Source organism: Ostrea edulis, chromosome 6 (assembly GCF_947568905.1).
Source record: "Ostrea edulis chromosome 6, xbOstEdul1.1, whole genome shotgun sequence".
NCBI lineage: Eukaryota > Metazoa > Mollusca > Bivalvia > Ostreida > Ostreidae > Ostrea > Ostrea edulis.
In genome coordinates this window covers 20175771-20197007 of record NC_079169.1, presented here as the reverse complement: position 1 = coordinate 20197007, position 21237 = coordinate 20175771, and the positions used below count along the sequence as shown (strand labels likewise).

The window sequence follows — 21237 nt, the reverse complement described above, 5'->3', positions numbered from 1 at the left end:
GGAAGAGTCTTTTAGAAAAAGTATATAAGTTTACGTGGATACGTAAATATAGAAATCAAATTCTTAATAAGTTGTTTGGTATTGAAGTGCTAAAAGATAATACAGTGGGTACATGTGATCGAAAGCGAGTGCTTACAGAACTGTCCAAAATTGTTGTAGATTTTTCTCTCTGTGTTCACGTCCTCTGGTTTCAGGAAAGTTCCGTTCGGAAGAATGAAGTCATTTGTACTGTTTCCGTCAAAGTTTCCCATCAAGCCAATAACACTGCCATTATATTTAGAATCCACCACGGCCTCAATTGTCAAAAACCGAACTCCTAACGTCACCTTCATTGTTATAGCTTGAAAGAGAAGTAACAAATTGTGATTTTAATGACCAAATTAATTCTTGTTTCTCACTGCAGTATCAGTCCACTTTAATCATACTTATATTTAACTTACATGAGTTGAGGAAGGTGGCTGTGTAAGTTTGGTTTTCTTTCGTAATGACCAGGTACCTGGTAAAATATCTGTAGGAAATGTCATCCTCAAAGCTGTTTGTTATATCTTGGTCATTTCCTCGAATGTACATTTCTGCAAGACAAAAAAAGCTATTTTTGTACATAAATTCTTAATACGAAGTCTGGGAATGATGCCTTTTTACCCAAATCGATGATAATTTTCTTGAATGTCCTTTAAGATTTGAATGTAACTGACTGTCTTTGCTTCGGGATAGTTCCACTTGCACAAAGGACCCTGTTTCGTCTCTAGCAGCAAACGCACTGAATATGGTAGCATTGATGACTGTGCCATTGGCTCCCTCAGCGAGGTCTGTTCTAGCTTGTAATTCAAACTGCTTCGCTTCCGTATCAATTCTCAGCAACACGTACTCATCATAGCCGTTAAATGTGTACTGATTTCCATCGAGGGTGTTTATATGAGGGTCTCCAAATAACCAGGCTTTAAAAGAAAACGTAGAAATAACGAACAGTGACCAATCTAATAAAAATGTATTTCTTTCAAGGAATGGCATATAGAAAAAAATGACGCATAAAATGAAATGCGGACATACATAGCAAGCATGGGTCAGACGGTTTCATTTAATGTTGCAATATGACTATGAATTATCCTCCACTGCATTGGTGAAAACGTACAATGGATTGAAATGCTATGAAAAACACTCTTTTACTTACATATCCAGAATATAGACACTCGATAGCACCACGTTCTAGGACGAACTTCGTAATACCAATCGCAATGTCCAGTTCCGCAACACTGCTCCTTCGGTAAAAGGTCTTCATTGTAATATTGAACAGTGTCAAAGAACGGACTGTTTTCCAGGAGGGTTCCGGCTGCTGGTCTCGTCCACGTGCGGGTAGTGGATCCAAACCATCCTATAGACCACCATGACCATCCGAACCACCAGTTGGAGATCGGATAACAACATTCCTTTTTAAGCATAAAAAATATATGATAGCATTGTTGTTTTAATGACAACTCCATCAGTATATATACAAATATATTGCCATTGCAATTATAGAAAACCCTCAAAGTACCTTTTCAAATGAATACACTTGCTGTAAATGTTTTGTCAAGTGCAAGAACTAAGAACGATACTTACAGCACTTCCGGTAAATGACATCATAGATGCGTAACAAATTACTCCGTTAGCAAAATCAGTCCTTGAATACTGGAACCTGCCATCAAACAATAACCAGTCGAGTTGACATGGACACACGTTTGACCACCACTGTCTGCGATTACGCAGAATAGTGTCCATTCCTTGATTCTTATTCCTGATATACCAGTTAAAACAGGAAAGCTCATTTCCTGAATACTGTATTTCTGTTGTCAATTTGTATATCCAAAATCCCCGAATTCCTACAAGGCATAAACATACTTCAATGTGCTATCTTTTATATGTTATTTAGAAACAAACATGAAGAACATAATCCTCTTAATCTTAGTCAAAAAAAGGGGGGGGGGGTAGGGATTTCATATCAAACAACACTAAGGCTCAGAAATTGTATATCAGTAATAATTTAGAAGTATCACTGTACAGATAATATGCCATTTTACCTAATATTAATGATACACTCAACTTCTGAGTACTGAATAGTCTCGTAATGTATTACGTCGCCACCTACATATGTAAGTGTTACATGTATAATACATCTAAGAATTTCTCAAAACGTTCATATATATGTATGAAAGGTGAAGATAACGAACAGTGATCAATCTTATAACTTCTATAAGGAATGCAAATTAAGAGGTGGACAAACGCGGGTCTCTGGGTGTACCAGAGGTGAGATCAGGTGCCCAGGAGGAGTAAGCATACCCTGTCGACTGGTCACATCCGCGATGAGCAGTATGTTTATCTATACAATACAAATACCTAGTGTGAAGTAGTCAATATACTGATGTGTCCATTCATATTGAAATAAATGAAATGATATACACTTAATTAACCTGTATATTTTTACCTCTATTGCCTGGAATTTGACTGAGAGTGAATACTCCACTCCGACAGGAGTAAGGATTACTGGTGTAGAAGCTCCGATATCTGTAACCCACCGAGATATCTAGCCCATTAACGACCGCCAAGTTCACATCGATGTAATAAAACATGGTGAACGTGTTGATCCCATCCGTCACAAGAACAGCCTGTACTGTCACATTCTGACGACACACAAAATCAGTATGAAATAGTCACAAGAACAGCCTGTACTGTCACATTCTGACGACACACAAAATCAGTATGAAATAGTCACAAGAACAGCCTGTACTGTCACATTCTGACGACACACAAAATCAGTATGAAATAGTCACAAGAACAGCCTGTACTGTCACATTCTGACACAGACAAAATCAGTATGAAATAGTCACAAGAACAGCCTGTACTGTCACATTCTGACGACACACAAAATCAGTATGAAATAGTCACAAGAACAGCCTGTACTGTCACATTCTGACACAGACAAAATCAGTATGAAATAGTCACAAGAACAGCCTGTACTGTCACATTTTGACACAGACAAAATCAGTATGAAATAGTCACAAGAACAGCCTGTACTGTCACATTCTGACGACACACAAAATCAGTATGAAATAGTCACAAGAACAGCCTGTACTGTCACATTCTGACACACACAAAATCAGTATGAAATAGTCACAAGAACAGCCTGTACTGCCACATTCTGACGACACACAAAATCAGTATGAAATAGTCACAAGAACAGCCTGTACTGTCACATTCTGACGACACACAAAATCAATATGAAATAGTCACAAGAACAGCCTATACTGTCACATTCTGACGACACACAAAATTAGTATGAAATAGTCACAAGAACAGCCTGTACTGTCACATTCTGACACAGACAAAATCAGTATGAAATAATCACAAGAACAGCCTGTACTGTCACATTCTGACGACACACAAAATCAGTATGAAATAGATTTCTTGAGATAGATGTGCTTATATATTTCATACAATCTCACATGTAGCAATAATTATATTACAAACCTGCGTTCTGTCTGAATACAAATCCATATCTTTCCATGTTACTTTTAGCACCCAGATAGCTTCAAAGTGCGGGAAATCGTCCCCGTAATATTCTCTGATGATGCTGTTGGCTTTGTCTAATGTGGGCTGATCACTCCACACACCGCTATGGAAAGAATCAATAATGTTTTTTGAATTTCTTTTGACCAGTTCTGAGTAGCTTTTATGCACTATTATCGATTCATCGAGTTATTTAATCTACAACTGTATATAATTATTGGCTATTGGCATATCAACATCTTTTCTGTAATAAATCACCATCCACTTGGATTTCTAAATAACTAACTAATTCTGCTATCAATTTGCTTCCACTTTCAATTATCAATTCAATATCAAAGAAGAAGTGAAGCAATGAGAGGTGGGCTACATATACCCCGAGGCACAACAATGCAAACTGGACTTTGGGAAAATTACATCCTTACTCAACACTCTGGAACCAACAGGTCGCACACTCCATGGTGGAGGATGTCTGAGAACCTTTTACAATGAGTACGATTGCAAATACCTTGTATATGTATTATAGTAGACGATGTTGCCGGAAATTAAGTCTGTCCAGAACGGACAAATTATTCTTCTCTGATTTACAGATGATGACGTCAGATCATATATAGAGAAGCTATTGTATCTCTCTCCAAGACTAATGATCCCATTACTTCCAACCTGAAATTTCAAACGACAAATCAAAGAAACAATAAGCTTATATATGTAGATCTGGGAATATAATAAAAGTTAAAAATAAAACAAAACAACTATGTATTCAGTAAAATGATATTTTGAAAATATCTAATCTAAGCTATCTATTGTTTCTATGTAAAAATGTTGCTTTATATTCTGCGAAAAAAATATAGCTAGTTCTATTGTGCAAAATAAATTTAAGACTCAAACTAAGTTTTCAAATTTGACAAGGATATAATCTTCATCATACACCATCCAACTTATCAGAATGGTTAAAATTATCTCACATAAGCCTTGTCGAAGGTTCCTTCTGTCCCGTCTCCAATGTAAACATGTGTGGGGGGATTCAACGCGGGACTCGTTACATCATCTCCGGAAACACTCCAATCATAAACTTCCTCCCCGAATGTAAAGCTTCCTGTGCAATTAACATCATAGTATTTATGAATTCATATATTAATTGGTTGACATCAAGATAAATCATCATTAAGTTCATAACAGGTTTTTTGAATATTTATTTCAATATTTTCATATAAAAGTTCGTCTTTAAAATAAAAAGTAAGACAAAATACCCAGTGTTTCCAGAACTTGCGTTGTACTATCCGTCGTTTGCACTATCATGGACGTTGTTGACGGAGTTTGTGTCGTGGTTGTTGTTGACGGAGTTTGTGTTGTTGTTGGTGACGGAGTTTGTGTTGTTGTTGGTGACGGAGTTTGTGTTGTTGGTGGTGACGGAGTTTGTGTTGTTGTTGGTGATGGGGCTTGTGTTGTTGTTGACGGAGCTTGTGTTGTTGGTGACGGGGTTTGTGTTGTGGTTGGTGACGGAGTTTGTGTTGTTGTTGGTGACGGGGTTTGTGTCGTGGTTGGTGACGGAGTTTGTGTTGTTGTTGACGGAGCTTGTGTTGTTGGTGACGGGGTTTGTGTTGTGGTTGGTGATGGATTTTGTGTTGTTGTTGACGGAGCTTGTGTTGTTGGTAACGGGGTTTGTGTTGTTGTTGGTGACGGGGTTTGTGTTGTTGTTGTTGACTGAGTTTGTGTTGTTGTTGACGGAAATTGTGTTGTTGTTGTTGACGGATATTGTGTTGTTGTTGACTGAATTTGTGTTGTTGACAGAGATTGTGCTGTTGTTGTTGACGGGGTTTGTGTTGTTGTTGGTGACGGAGTTTGTGTTGTTGTTGGTGACGGAGATTGTGTTGTTGTTGACTGAATTTGTGTTGTTGACGGAGATTGTGCTGTTGTTGTTGACGGGGTTTGTGTTGTTGTTGGTGACGGAGTTTGTGTTGTTGTTGGTGACGGAGTTTGTGTTGTTGTTGTTGACGGTGTCTGTGTTGTTGTTGGTGACGGGATTTGTCTTGTTGTTGACTGAGTTTGTATTGTTGTTGACGGAGATTGTGTTTTTGTTGACGGGGTTTGTGTTGTTGTTTGTGACGGAGTTTGTGTTGTTGTTGGTGACGGGGTTTGTGTTGTTGTTGACGGAGCTTGTGTTGTTGTTGGTGGAGCTTGTGTCTGTGACAGAGTTTGTGTTGTTATTGGTAACAGAGCTTGTGTTGTTGTTGACTGAGTTTGTGTTGTTGTTGACGGCGATTGTGTTGTTGTTGTTGACGGGGTTTGTGTTGTTGGTGACTGAGTTTTTATTGTTGTTGGTGACGGGGTTTGTGTTGTTGTTGTTGACTGAGTTTGTGTTATTGTTGACGGAGATTGTGTTGTTGTTGACTGAGTTTCTGTTGTTGTTGACGGAGTTTGTGTTGTCGTTGTTGACGGGGTTTGTGTTGTTGTTGACTTAGTTTGTGTTGTTGACGGAGATTGTGTTGTTGTTGCTGACGGGGTTTGTGTTGTTGTTGGTGATGGAGTTTTTCTTGTTGTTGGTGACGGGGTTTGTGTTGTTGTTGACTGAGTTTGTGTTGTTATTGATGGAGAATGTGTTGTTGTTGTTGAAGGAGTTTGTGTTGTTGTTGGTGACGGAGTTTGTGTTGTTGTTGATGTAGGCTGTGTTGTTGTTGATGGAGTCTGTGTTGTTGTTGACTGAGGTTGTGTTGTTGTTGATGCAGTTTGTGTTGTTGGTGACGGAGTTTGTGTCTGTGACGGAATTTGTGTTGTTGTTGGTGACGGAATTTGTGTCGTTGTTTCTGACTGGGTTTGTGTTGTTGTTGACTGAGTTTGTGCTGTTGTTGGTGATGGAGTTTGTGTATGTGACAGAGTTTGTGTTCTTGTTGTTGTTGTTGACGGAGTTTGTGTTGTTGTTGTTGACGGAGCTTGTGTTGCTGGTGACGGGGTTTGTGTTGTTGTTTTTGACAGGGTTTGTGTTGTTGTTGGTGATGGAGTTTGTGTTGTTGTTGTTGACGGAGCTTGTGTTGTTGTTGTTGACGGAGCTTGTGTTGCTGGTGACGGGGTTTGTGTTGTTGTTGGTGACGGAGTTTGTGTTGTTGTTGTTGACGGAGCTTGTGTTGTTGGTGACGGGGTTTGTGTTGTTGTTGGTGACGGGGTTTGTGTTGTTGTTGTTGTTGACGGGGTTTGTGTTGTTGTTGGTGACGGAGTTTGTGTTGCTGTTGACTGAGTTTGTGTTGTTGTTGATGGAGATTGTGTTGTTGTTGGTGACGGGGTTTGTGTTGTTGTTGATGGAGATTGTGTTGTTGTTGGTGACGGGGTTTGTGTTGTTGTTGGTGACGGGGTCTGTGTTGTTGTTGGTGACGGGGTTTGTGTTGTTGTTGATGGAGTTTGTGTTGTTGTTGGTGACGGAGTTTGTGTTGTTGTTGACGTAGGCTGTGTTGTTGTTGATGGAGTCTGTGTTGTTGTTGACTGAGGTTGTGTTGTTGTTGAAGAAGTTTGTGTTGTTGTTGTTGACGGAGCTTGTGTTGCTGGTGATGGGGTTTGTGTTGTTGTTGGTGACGGAGTTTGTGTTGTTGTTGACGGAGCTTGTGTTGTTGGTGACGGGGTTTGTGTTGTTGGTGACGGGGTTTGTGTTGTTGTTGACGGGGTTTGTGTTGTTGTTGGTGACGGAGTTTGTGTTGCTGTTGACTGAGTTTGTGTTGTTGTTGATGGAGATTGTGTTGTTGTTGGTGACGGGGTTTGTGTTGTTGTTGATGGAGATTGTGTTGTTGTTGGTGACGGGGTTTGTGTTGTTGTTGGTGACGGGGTCTGTGTTGTTGTTGGTGACGGGGTTTGTGTTGTTGTTGATGGAGTTTGTGTTGTTGTTGGTGACGGAGTTTGTGTTGTTGTTGACGTAGGCTGTGTTGTTGTTGATGGAGTCTGTGTTGTTGTTGACTGAGGTTGTGTTGTTGTTGAAAAAGTTTGTGTTGTTGTTGGTGACGGAGTTTGTGTTTGTGACGGAATTTGTGTTGTTGTTGGTGACGGAGTTTGTGTCGTTGTTTGTGACAGGGTTTGTGTTGTTGTTTGTGACAGGGTTTGTGTTGTTGTTGACTGAGTTTGTGCTGTTGTTGGTGATGGAGTTTGTGTCTGTGACAGAGTTTGTGTTCTTGTTGTTGGTGACGGTGTTTGTGTTGTTGTTGGTGACGGTGTTTGTGTTGTTGTTGGTGACGGAATTTGTGTTGTTGTTGGTGACGGAGTTTGTGTTGTTGTTAATGGAGTTTGTGGTGTTGTTGGTGATGGAGTTTGTGTTGTTGTAACTGTTGATTCTTGTGTTGTCCATTGTATTGTTGATATTGTCTGAATTTTAGGAGAATTTGTTGATATATCAGTCGCTGGAGAGTGAATTACATTGGTAGTGAGGGACTCTGTGTTTTTTGCTACTTCCAGTGTGGTATCCGTTGTTGTAGAAGTGTCCTCTGAAAATGCAATAAATGATATAATCTATGCTTCTAAAATACATTGGTATATCACGCAACTCAATTCATCTTGATTTCAAAAACGAAAACAAATTATTGCATTGCACTTGTATTCATGAAAAATTATATATGTGTCTGCAAGTGCCACTTTTGCATATTGTATGAAAGAAGAAGATTATCGGTCATATAAATTTATCTCCATTTCATATACTTAGGGTTTATATTTAGATAACTATTGGAGAAAAGAGGCTCGTATGGATATAGGGGTGGTGGTAGATTTTGGCATTGTTCTTAAACAGAATTCTGGTAAAAAAGCAGTGAAAATTGGTCTGTTGTTTAAAAATCTGGAAATTGTTCTTTTGTTTAGAAATCCATGGGAGGCAATATGGCGGATTTGTTTTAAAAAATTCCGATATGAAAATTCTCTTTTGTGAAATAATGAATGTCAAAAAAAATCAGTTATCATGTTGTATGTATACGTAATTAACTGTGTAAGAAGAATACACGAAATACATTCTATAGAAGTAATTGTAAGTTTTTATAACAACCGAGTCGTATTCCTGAGACCGTTCACGAGTGTTTGAAATAACTAGCACGATTTAAAAATATTCAAAGCTACCAATATATCACTAAATGATCCCCACGACACTTGCGCTACAACTCCCTCCCCCTAAAATCGGTAAAAATGACCCAAATTCAACTAGCAATGCCTGCCGAAACCACTGAACTAATCTGATCACTCTACTGATCCCCTCTGATCAGTCCACTGAAACGCTCTGATCAGTCCACTGAACCCCTCTGATCACTCCACTGAACTCTTTTGATCAGTCCACTGAACCCCTGTTTACTCCACTGAACCCCTCTGATCACTCCCCTCAACCCCCCTGATCATATCACTGAACCCCTCTGATTACTCCACTGAACCCCCTGATCTCTCCACTGAACCCCTCTGATCACTGCGATGAACCCCTCTGATTACTCCACTGAACCGCTCTGATTACTCCACTGAACCACTCTGATTACTCCACTGAACCGCTCAGATTACTCCACTGAAACCCTCTGATTACTCCAATAAACCCCTCTGATCACTCCACTGAACACATTATGACTGTTCTAACAGGGTGGCTATATTAATAGTTGTTACAGATATGTAATACACATCTACATGGTGTGTATATACATACCCCCAATAAACAGAGCGGAGGTGATTCAGTGTGATTAGTGGGTTCTTGTTTTCCTCATCATACTTCATCTAACTAGTACATTAGTTCTCTATATCAATGTATGTGTGGTATTGGGATAATGAATATCAAGAGGACGAATGTCTCCATATTAACATACTGGATAAATGATTGAGGTTTAATCACATTATATTCATTGATGTAAATTAAATTTTGTTCGTGAATGCACACCACATTGTTGTAATATGTTCTACTCATATCAACTTGTTATAGGTTCACTTAAGTGCGGTTTAAATTCATGAAAAATACAAGAGCTCTTAATGCAGGAACAAAAGTGGCGTGAAATCTATATACACTTACATATTTTGTCCCTTGTCTTAGATTATGAAATTCATATGATTTATACTATGCAAAATTCAAGATATCACAAGAATAATTTACTTACGCATGTCATCAGTTGTTGTAGCTGTAGGTTCTGTCGAGGAAGAATAGTTGATTGGTTGATTGGTTGTATATACTGGTGATGTTCCTGTATTTTCCGTTAGGGTTGTTGTATTTGCCGGTGATGTTGTTGCTAAGGAAAACAAAACTTTGGAAACTCTTACGAATATCACATTTTAAGATATCTTTCAATATGAACTCATTATAGTGTTCACATTAGAAATGGTTTATTTCTTCTCCGTTTCGTTATGGTAAGTGTGAAAGCTAGATTATTCGTATTAGTACATAAAATCTCATCCTATTCCTTAGGATCGTACTCTAAACAATACTGGTCATGGGCCTAACATGTTATAGTCCCTGAAACGTTGTACATTGTACTTTCTCATTTGAACTAGAATTTTTGGACGAGCGAATGCTTAGCAAACAGTGTGTGAACGCCGACTGCAGGTTGGTGAACGGTTGTGAGGTCAATATGAAAAAAAAATACATTGTTGTATTAGAGACAAAAGCTACAAAAGTTTCGGCGAAAGAAATACATTCATTTCTTCAATTGGTTTCACATTTATTTTACGATTTTACATTGTTACAATAATCAGGACGATTATTGTAACAATGTAAAATTGTAAAATAAATGTGATACTTATAAAATCGGTGTGACATTACCGGCACATTATCTGATTAAACAAAAATATGTTCAATAACAATTCAGAATATTTTGTACTATTCTTTGAAATGTAACGCTTATAGTATATATAAAGGTTGCTGTTCACACTCAGTAAGCTGGGCATATTCTCATTTTTGAAGAAATCAATTTGTGAGGGTAAAATCTAAGTTTCAAATCGACTAGTTGTTTTCATGGAGAAATATTCATAATTACTATTATTTTAAGTTGATATAATTGTAGACTTGGTTGATACAAATGTAAGGTTATTTCTTCTTCGTGGAAATAATTTTCAACCCGACTGGCATGGAATTAATGAAATGAAATATAAACTTACATCGACTCCTTATCAATGCATTTAAGTATAACAAGTCCTTTCTTCCAAATATTAACTTATTATACATGTAGTTACAATATACAAAAATGTAGCACTGAACGTCGTCGATATATCTAAATGTCGAATTGAAGGCCACAGCAAAGTATTTTTCTTCTCACGTAGAAGTTTTTGAATAAATTTTGCTTCATACGAATATAAAAATAGGTCAACTAACAAAGGAGCACAATTCGTGCCCATGGGGATTCTAACTGACTGTTGGAAAACATGATCACCAAAGACTACGAAAATATTGTCAATGAGGAACTCCAACGTATATTTAATTTCAACTTTAGAGTACTTTTGCGTGGAATCAGAATAGTATTTAACAAAGTAATTTTCATGGTGACCGATCACTAGATATGAATATTTCTGTTTTAATTTTTCTTGAAGAAACAACTGTCTATGATGTCAAAAAGTCTAGTCTTTAATTTATCGTGAGGAATGGTCGTGTAAAGGGTCGAAAAGTCATTATGTTTTAAATCAAGACTGTGAAAGATATAATATTTTAAAATCACTGTTTGCATGAAGTCGTAAACCTCCCCAAGTCTCCTTCGGGTTTGACATTAACATAAAGTCTGCTTTGTAGGGATCTTACCAATATCCGGTAAGCAGTTCACGGACACATCCTCGTAATGTACGCAGTTATGGTTTCCCCAACCATTGTGTGAACACAACTCAATTCGTTCTTCGTTTCCAATGCAATAAACATTATCCATCCATATAACACCCGTCCCTTGTCCATACCGGGAACAACAATAGCTTTCAGAAGTGTTCCTTGAAAATAAAAAAAGAAGAAAATAACGTACAGTGATCAATATCATCAATGTAATGAAAAAATGCAAATTTAACAGTAGAAAAAAACACGAAACACTGGACACACCAGAGGTAGGATCAGGTGCCTAGGAGGCATAAGCATTACATATTGACCTATCATACCCGCCGTGAGCCCTTTATCCGTATCAAGAAAATGGATCTGTAGTCAAAATGAACGGCCTAACATTTGGTATGACATGTCAATTGATACCTCAGATTTGCAGTTAAGGGCCATAGGATTTAGGAATTGCTGAAGTTAAGAGATTTTTAAACCCGGAACATCATCTTATTTGTCAGTATCCTTCATCTAAAAAGATTTTGACCATACACAGGGTATTCTCTCGTGTATCGAATGAGGTTAGAAACTTAAACACCATTTGCAGTACATAATGGGGTATTGCTGTATAAAATTGTAAATTCTGAAATCAGCTAAAAAAGAGCACAATTTTCAATGAGGAACTCCAACATCGTTTTGATGAAAGGTGAAGATAGTGAACAGTGATCAATCTCATAACTCCTATAAGCTATACAAAATAGATATTGAGTTTGTTCTACTAATACTTGTACGTAGAATCAAATATGAGTCATATCATCACTACTTCATGTGTTTACTGATGCAAGATGAAGGTGATGATAATTAGACCCGTTATTGCTGACTCAGAACTATGAACAATTGTAACAGACAACTCAGAATACACCTGAAGTGAATAAAATATTATTTATATTTTTTAAACGGAAGGCCTTGTTATTCTTAATTTCTCTCTCTCTATTATTATCATTTTTCTTACAATTTTTATTCATTCGAAATCTCAGAAATGGATGGACTGTTTTTCGTCAAATTTTCAGAGATGATAAATATTCACTTAAACTCGATAGGTTTTTCCGATTTTGATTACGTCACTTATTACGTACGATATTGACGTTTTCTGAAATTTAAGGGATCAGTTTATCCAGGAGTGTTCTCAGAAACGTTTTAAGATGGTAACTTGAAATTTTCAGCCAGTGTAGAGTTGAAATCTTAGCTGTGCTTACTTGCATTCAAATTTCTTTAATATGTTATATTAAACGCCGTATCTAGGTAGGACCCAAGAAAGGGCCTCAAAATTTTCCTGCATTTTTGTACACAATTTTTGTTAATATCTTCTTAAACAAGAATAATTCAAAATGACACATAGAACAAAATCTGTTACTAATGACGAAATTTATTTGACGATATCAAGTTTTAGGGGTCTGTATTTTAAATAATGGACCGAGAGGGATCAAAATGTTTTCTAAATATCTCAAACACTGGAAGCAATTTGTTGAGTATTATTAAAACAAAGTTCTTTATTTTAACGTTTTACAACTGTTGATGCCAGCAAAATTATCATACATTGCGTAATAGAGGATTTCTAGGGGAATAACGTACAACTCTATCTGTTAAACGAAATTATTTTATCTGTTAAACGAAAAAGGTTTTGTAGAGCATTATAAAATATGACAAAATGTGACTTTAAACAATATGCCATCTTCCAATTTTTGTCTTGCGTGTCCTTTTCAGGAATTAAAGTGAATATAAATGAATATCCTGAATATGTTGAAAACATAAAACATTTTGCTAAACATAGTAGAACAAAAGTTGTAGATAATGAGAAGATCTATTTGATGACATTAAGTTGTAGGGACAAGTCCCTTAAATAAGGTACCGACAAGGGTCAAAAGTATTATCTGAATGTCTCAAACACTAAAAGGAAATTGTTAAGCATTACTGAAAGAAAGTGGATGTCCACAACATAAGCATTAATTACATAAAAAGAGAGCAATAGGGGGAAATGTACACAACTTAGATGCGCTCTATTTCCTAAATGAAAACTCTTTTGTTAAGCATGGTAGGCAACACAAGAATACAACAATATCAGGCCTCAATCGTGCGCAGTTTCTTTTGTGTGCCGTAAATCGAGGTTTTTTATAAGGGGTGGATCTGTAGCTCTCTTATATATCCCAATATTTTCTCAGAGAGCTACAGTTCTGCAGCTACGTAAAACCGTGATCAATATATAGAAAAGCAGTTAACACCCATGAATAATTCAAAATTTGTGACATCGTCTATATGTGATAATGTTCCCACATGAGTAAAACAACTCCTTGACAAATATTACGCGCAAAACATTTACAAATGTACCAATGGTGTCTGGAAAACTAAAACTGTTATGGGATGAGAAAGTGACGGATGCACTCGAAAGGGGCGACATTGTATGTTCCGGCTAATTTATGGCATGGACATAATGGTGTATGAAAAACAAGTATATTCTGACTATAGACTACAGCTACTAACAAAGGAATCCACGCATAAAATATCAGATGAGTCATCACCCAACGGATGATTAGTAATATTACTAGCATATCGACAAATTTTGTTTTAGTTCAAATATTTAAGTAGTATGATATTGACGTAAAGAATGTTAGTAAAACTGTATGAAAATGAACGTAATCACCATGGAAATCCCAAAGATCTACACACAACAGCTGACAAACGGTCATTCCAAATATCGTCACAGACTGTGCCCCACACTCCAGCGTGATAAACCTCAACTCTACCTTCATAAGGAGTCGGTCCTCCAACAAGTCTCACTGTGGAATATGTGTAAAAAAAAAAAAAAAACAAGTACAGGCAAACTTTTGAAAAAGGGGTAGTAATGCACAGGAAAGTGCAGGTAAACATGACATACAAAGATGTAACGTACAGATAAACTTCACATACAAAATGTAACGTACAGATAAACTTCACATACAAAATGTAACGTACAGATAAACTTCACATACAAAATGTAACGTACAGATAAACTTCACATACAAAGATGTAACGTACAGATAAACTTCACATACAAAATGTAACGTACAGATAAACTTGACATACAAAGATGTAACGTACAGATAAACTTGACGTACAAAATGTAACGTACAGGTAAACATGACATACAAAGATGTAACGTACAGATAAACTTCACATACAAAATGTAACGTACATATAAACTTGACATACAAAGATGTAACGTACAGATAAACTTGACGTACAAAATGTAACGTACAGGTAAACATGACATACAAAATGTAACGTACAGGTAAACATGACATACAAAGATGTAACGTACAGATAAACTTGACATACAAAATGTAACGTACAGATAAACTTGACATACAAAGATGTAACGTACAGATAAACTTCACATACAAAATGTAACGTACAGGTAAACATGACATACAAAGACGTTAAGAAAATTCTAAAATATTTAAACAGATAAACAAGACATAAGGAAATGTAAAATACAGGAAACCATGACATAGGAAGATGTTTGGTACAGATAAACATGATATTAGAGGTGGTAGCAATATTAGTTTACCTTTTGGATTTTTGTCATCCTGAAGAATCTTTTGATTCACTTGTCATATAAAGTTTTATAAACCATTTCTTTCTAACCTTACAGACATTTGTTCAGTTACAAAACATACAGATATAGTGTTATAGAATGATATGATTTTAAACTTAAACATATTTCTTACCAGAAGAATTCAAATGTATGGGATTCAACATTTCGCTAGTTGTTGTGCTAGCAACAGGTGATGTGGCTGCCTCTGTACTTGATGGCATATCGCTAGTTGTTGTGCTAGCATCATGTAATGTGGCTGCCTCTGTACTTGATGGCATATTGCTAGTTGTTGTGCTAGCAACAGGTGATGTGGCTGCCTCTGTACTTGATGGCATATTGCTAGTTGTTGTGCTAGCAACAGGTGATGTGGCTGCCTCTGTACTTGATGGCATATTGCTAGTTGTTGTGCTAGCATCATGTAATGTGGCTGCCTCTGTACTTGATGGCATATCGCTAGTTGTTGTGCTAGCAACAGGTGATGTGGCTGCCTCTGTACTTGATGGCATATCGCTAGTTGTTGTACTAGCATCATGTAATGTGGATGCCTCTGTACTTGATGGCATGGCTGAAACATCCATAGTCGACGATGTGTATGGGGAGTTAGATGTTGACGTCTGGTTTGTTACGTTTCCGATCAAATCTACAGAAACAAAACCTTACATATCGTAGTAATGGCAACAGTTATCAGAAGTAAGAGGACAGCGTTACTCTGTCAAAAAATTGCATAAATTACTCACTATGGAGTAAAATGGTTTAATGAAACGAATTTCAATACCATGACACATTTTAAAGATACAGAACGAGAATTAACTCATTTCAGATCGGCGTACACATGCACAATCAAATATGTAAATATGAGAATATATCATATGAATATTCTAAATGTGTTACCTGCACATGTATCAGGGAAGTCAATGCAACAATCTTTCAGAGATAGACAAGCATAATCACAATAGCATGACCCTATCCCAGTTGTATAAAGCCGGTATCCGAAACTGTTGCAAGTTCCGTTTATTCCAGGGCAACAAAACCCAGCAGATCTACATGGTGTTGCTGGAAGAAAACACAAGCTGCACAAACTGAATTCATAAAGACAAATGAAAGATATTTTAAGTAATGAATTATATCTTACAAGCTGAACCCTGATTTGTTGTTGATGTTAAAGTGTTGCCTGTTGTACTTGATGGTGCAGAAAACATGTTTGTTGATCCCGTTGTTTGGGATGTAGTGTCGTTGTTCATTGCTGAGTCACTAGTTGGTGTAAGTGATGTGCTATCCATGTTTGTTGTTGAACCACTAGTCGGAGTAATTGTGGAATCGGTGTTTTGTGGACTACTAGTTGAATGAGATGCAAATTTGGTGTTTGTTGTGGAACCACTGATCGGAATAGATGTGGTATTCGTGCTTGTTGCTGAGTCACTAATAGGAGAAGATGTGGAATCGATCTTTGTTGTTGAACCACTAATCGGAGTAGTTGTTTTATCAGCCTCTGTTGTTGAACCACTAATCGGAGTAGTTGTAGTATCGGTGTTTATTGTTGAACCACTAATTGGAGAAGTTGTGGTATCAGCGTTTATTGTTGAACCACTAATCAGAGTAGTTGTTTTATCAACCTCTGTTGTTGAACCACTAATCGGAGTAGTTGTAGTATCGGTGTTTGTTGTTGAACCACTAATCGGAGAAGTTGTAGTATCGGTGTTTGTTGTTGAACCACTAATCGGAGTAGTTGTGGTATCGGTATTTGTTGTTGAACCACTAATCGGAGAAGTTGTAGTATCGGTGTTTGTTGTTGAACCACTAATCGGAGTAGTTGTGGTATCAGTATTTGTTGTTGAACCACTAATCGGAGTAGTTGTGGTATCAGCGTTTATTGTTAAACCACTAATCGGAGAAGTTGTAGTATCGGTGTTTGTTGTTAAACCACTAATCGGAGAAGTTGTAGTATCGGTGTTTGTTGTTGAACCACTAATCGGAGAAGTTGTAGTATCGGTGTTTGTTGTTGAACCACTAATCGGAGTAGTTGTGGTATCAGTATTTGTTGTTGAACCACTAATCGGAGTAGTTGTGGTATCAGCGTTTATTGTTAAACCACTAATCGGAGAAGTTGTAGTATCGGTGTTTGTTGTTGAACCACTAATCGGAGAAGTTGTGGTATCAGCGTCTGTTGTTGAACCACTAATCGGAGAAGTTGTAGTATCGGTGTTTGTTGTTGAACCACTACTCAGAGTAGTTGTGGTATCAGTATTTGTTGTTGAACCACTAATCGGAGTAGTTGTGGTATAAATGTTTGTTGTTGAACCACTAATCGGAGTAGTTGTGGTATCAGTGTTTGCTGTTGAACCACTGATCGGAGTAGTTGCTGTCTTTGTTGTTGTCGTTAACATCTGTGTTGTTGTTGTGATTGTTGACGCTGTACTGGAATATGTTGGACTGACGTTTGTTGATTCTGAAGTTGACGTTCGAAACACCGTTATATTATTCAATACAACAAAAAGTTTACTAAATTATTTATACATCTTTCCCAAATCGTCAATTCGCTACTTATTTCAAATTACGTTAGATAAATACACATTATTTAATACCTTTTCTCATTTAGTCGTGCATGGGTAAATCTCATTTAGTGTAAATACATTAAGTCTTCTGTTATCTTGAATGATTTACAACCTGTTGAGGCCGTTCTTTGCACACTGATTTTAACTACGGATTACTTGGTTTACCCGAAACCGCCGCAGTGATCAACAGATAAACGTTCGCCCCGCATGCGGAAAGTCGGGGTTCGAATCCTGACCGCGTCAGACCTAAGTCGTTTAAACAGGTAATGACAGTTCCATCGCCAAACGCTTGGCATCAGGTGTGAATGTCACGGGTCCACGGATATGACCTTATAAACGAATGTATCGTGTCATAACAGGTGTGGCACGCTAAAGAACCCTTACTGCTTAATTACTTAGCATAAACCTCAATTGAAGTCCTTATGAGAGAAAATTGCTTGAGATGGACATTAAACAAGGTACAATTAATCGATCCTTTATCCTATCGAGATATAGAGCTCACGGCAGAAGTGACCGATCGTCAGGACATGCTTGGTCTTCCTAGGCATCTGATTCCACCTCTGGTAAGTCTGTGTCTGCACTGCTCTGAATTGTATATTCTTTATAAGAGTTATATGAGTAATCACTGTTCGTTATCTTCACCTTTTCATTATACCCCGACTATTTGAATAGAACTTTACTTCCTGATGATTTCGCATCTGAATTACTAGTCTATTGCGATATCCTCGTACAACCACATAGGTTACTCTGTCATGAACCTATTTTCACCAAAGCTTTCTTACAGAGAAATATATCCATTTGGAAGCAACAAGGTCTTGAATTACATTACCTTAGAGAGACCTACATGTTTCATGTAGACTGTGGAGTACAACTGCATCCCTATACGTTATATAATATTAACAAAACTAAAATAGTGGAAAATGGTATGTAAGGTTTGTAACAGGGAACAACAAGTAGCTTAACAACAATTCTGAAGACACTCAACTCAACCAAATTAGTCACGATGCATATGATCGTGACCAGTCTAGTGGACATGGCAACATCAAATAGCATACCCACTATGCAGAGATTCCTATTGATGAAAAAATGAAGATAACGAACAGTGATCAATTTCTTAAATACCATAAAGGATAAAAATAAGAGTTAGGCAAACACTGACTCCTGAACACACAAAGGGTGAGATCAGGTGTCTAGGAGTAATCATTTTATGTTGACTGGTCATACTCGCTATGAGCATTTATCTTGGGGATCGACGGAAGTTGATTTTAATTTATCAAAACATCATTTAACAAATAATTTCTAAACAATTCAAATACCAGCAACCAAAACAATATTTAAGAACGCCATTAACATACATGAATCTATATCTACATGGAAAAATTTCATTGGAAATAAACATGGATTTATATACGGCATTTTTTGCCACTTCAAATGTCAAGACCAAAATGAAATGAGAACTAAGGTGTTTAGCGAAGAAGCGGTTATAAGTTGATTTAGATAAATACATATCACGAGAAAACTTTCAGAGGGCGTATTAAAGTGGTTCAAAATAAATTACCTTTGTGCAAACGCATACATTTTGAAAAGATATCAATTATAAAAAAAAATAATAATCAGGCTCTCATCTACTTTTATATCTGAGGTAATCAAGAAATCAGTAAAAATGATACTTTTTAGACATCGTAATACTCTGCTTATTCCAAATTAAAATATAAAATGTCACACCTGTTATGGGAGAGCAGCGGACCGACACATCTTCCTGGTGTTGGCAATTGTGTAGCCCCCAACCTCTGTGCTTGCAGTGTTCGATATCCGTCTCCGTTCCTAAACAGTCAACATCATCTAGTAGAATAGATCCATTTCCTTGTCCAAAGTGAGCACAACACATGGCTGTTGCTCCATTGCTGAAAATGGACCAGAAATTGCTTACATGTCTAGGCGTTTTCATGAAAATAGAATCTAAGGTTTCATCACATAGTAACAATCCAGTGTTTATAAATACACTGTATATCGTATGCGCTTACATAATACGTTTTGAAATTGTGTGAGCAGAAGTTCCAGAACTCTATAGATAGTGTGAATCGGCCCACTTGTCGGTTAAAGGATTTCAAACTCCAAAGCGTCAATTTATCTAAATCATTGCCAAAATAAAACAGTTCTTGTTCACTACATTGTTTATAGTATAGAAGTGTGAATGAAAGGTGAAGATAATGAACAGTGATCAGTCTCATGACTCCAATTAGGAATACACAATAGAGAGTTGTTGGACTAACCCGAACCCCTAGATATACCAGAGGGGTGATCGGAGTCCCAAGAGGAGTAATATCCCCTGTCGACCAGTCACATCCGTCGTAACCCCTATATGAATAAAATATGGGTTTTTTTTTCATATTGTCGTTTCTTTGTAGAGGTATGAAACAAGAGGACCGTAAACGATATATGATACACCCGCGAGAACGTTATTTAGGGTGTTTTTATCATAAGATGGTTGGTGGGTTTTTTTTTACATTAATCAGCAAACATGGCATAAATGTCAGGAGTTATAGAACCTTACTTAAGGTAGTATCAACAATCATCAATCTATGACATACCTTTTTGTTACATAGGAATAAAGGAAGGTGATGGTTTTTTTTAAATTTTCTTATCTATTCAGGATAGTTTATTCGATATATAGGCTAACTTTTAAAGAACTGTTTACCACAGGTTTGAATCTCACAAAATTTGAATTTTTTAAAGTAACAATAAAATATACTTTTGTAAGAGGTTATGCAAAATCTATCAGGTCAACTCAATATTACATAATGTAATACTTTCCTTTTATTACGAATGTATTGGGTTCTTTCTTAAATTCCATAAAAAAAAGACATCTATATGTTGACAACGTAAAACTTATATGGTACCAATTTTGATGCACCAGATGCGCATTTCGACAAATTATGTCTCTTCAGTGATGCTCAACCGAAATGTTTGAAATCCGAAATAACAATGAAGTTTTAGAGATAGTATAGGCAAAAACTGTGTGCCAAAAAAGTGGAGTCAAATTCGTCTAAGGATAAGAGCTATGCATGAGGGAGATGATCCTTAATTTTGAAATGAATTTCTAAATTTTATAGCAATTAAATATACGTCCGTATTTTCAAGCTAGTAACGAAGTACTTAGCTACTGGATGTAGAAACCCTCGGGGACTAGCAGTCCACCAGCAGAGACCTCGACCCAGTGGTTATAAAGTAAAACTTATACGGTACCAATTTTGATGCACCAAATGCGCATTTCGACAATTTATGTCTCTTCAGTGATGCTCAACCGAAATGTTTGAAATCAAAATATTTGGCATACAAATATCCTTGTGTTCTTTACAAAGACCCCAACTTTAAAACTGTGACAGGAGTTAAAGGATAGACCATAAGTTTCAGCTTCATGTGTGACAGGGAGATGAACATATGAACAGAAAATCCCGAACGGACGTATGGACAGAATTATGAATGAACAAGCGAACATAAGGAGCAGTGATCAGTCTCATAAATCATAACTAAATAAAAAAGAATAAAAATAAAAAACACACAACATCTGGTTCTTTACAATCAAATCAAACACAAGAGCAGAACATGTTTTTCCTTTGCCAAGTCTTTTCTGGTTGTTAAATACCAATAAGTTATGTAATAAAAGGTTCATAGCAGAGTTGACCTATGAAAGGTAACATTCTCTAGATTTTACGCAGATTTTATATCAGACTGTTTATTAGCTATATGATAAATAAGAATTATTGTATTATGTTTTCAGTAGATACCATTTTCTGGTTAACGCT

The 21237-nt window shown here is 36.9% G+C and overlaps 1 protein-coding gene across 5 annotated transcripts in view; it reads right to left on the bottom strand.

Moving 5' to 3' along the window:
* Positions 1-21237, bottom strand: part of LOC125645866 (mucin-4-like) — a 78606-nt gene that overhangs the window by 15953 nt on the left and 41416 nt on the right. For 4 of the 5 annotated variants that reach the window (XM_048871746.2, XM_048871749.2, XM_048871752.2 and 1 more), the window contains exons 16-32: positions 19157-19335; positions 16012-17325; positions 15771-15932; positions 15013-15519; positions 13947-14082; positions 11255-11433; positions 9627-9755; positions 4791-8000; positions 4506-4636; positions 4049-4203; positions 3505-3649; positions 2462-2657; positions 1600-1859; positions 1172-1427; positions 696-938; positions 441-572; positions 137-340 (exon numbers count right to left, since the gene is read on the bottom strand). In XM_048871746.2, the coding sequence (XP_048727703.2) occupies positions 137-340; positions 441-572; positions 696-938; positions 1172-1427; positions 1600-1859; positions 2462-2657; positions 3505-3649; positions 4049-4203; positions 4506-4636; positions 4791-8000; positions 9627-9755; positions 11255-11433; positions 13947-14082; positions 15013-15519; positions 15771-15932; positions 16012-17325; positions 19157-19335 (7538 nt within the window). The remainder of the gene's footprint in view (positions 1-136; positions 341-440; positions 573-695; positions 939-1171; positions 1428-1599; positions 1860-2461; positions 2658-3504; positions 3650-4048; positions 4204-4505; positions 4637-4790; positions 8001-9626; positions 9756-11254; positions 11434-13946; positions 14083-15012; positions 15520-15770; positions 15933-16011; positions 17326-19156; positions 19336-21237) is intronic. The other variant, XM_048871747.2, reaches the window with a different exon arrangement.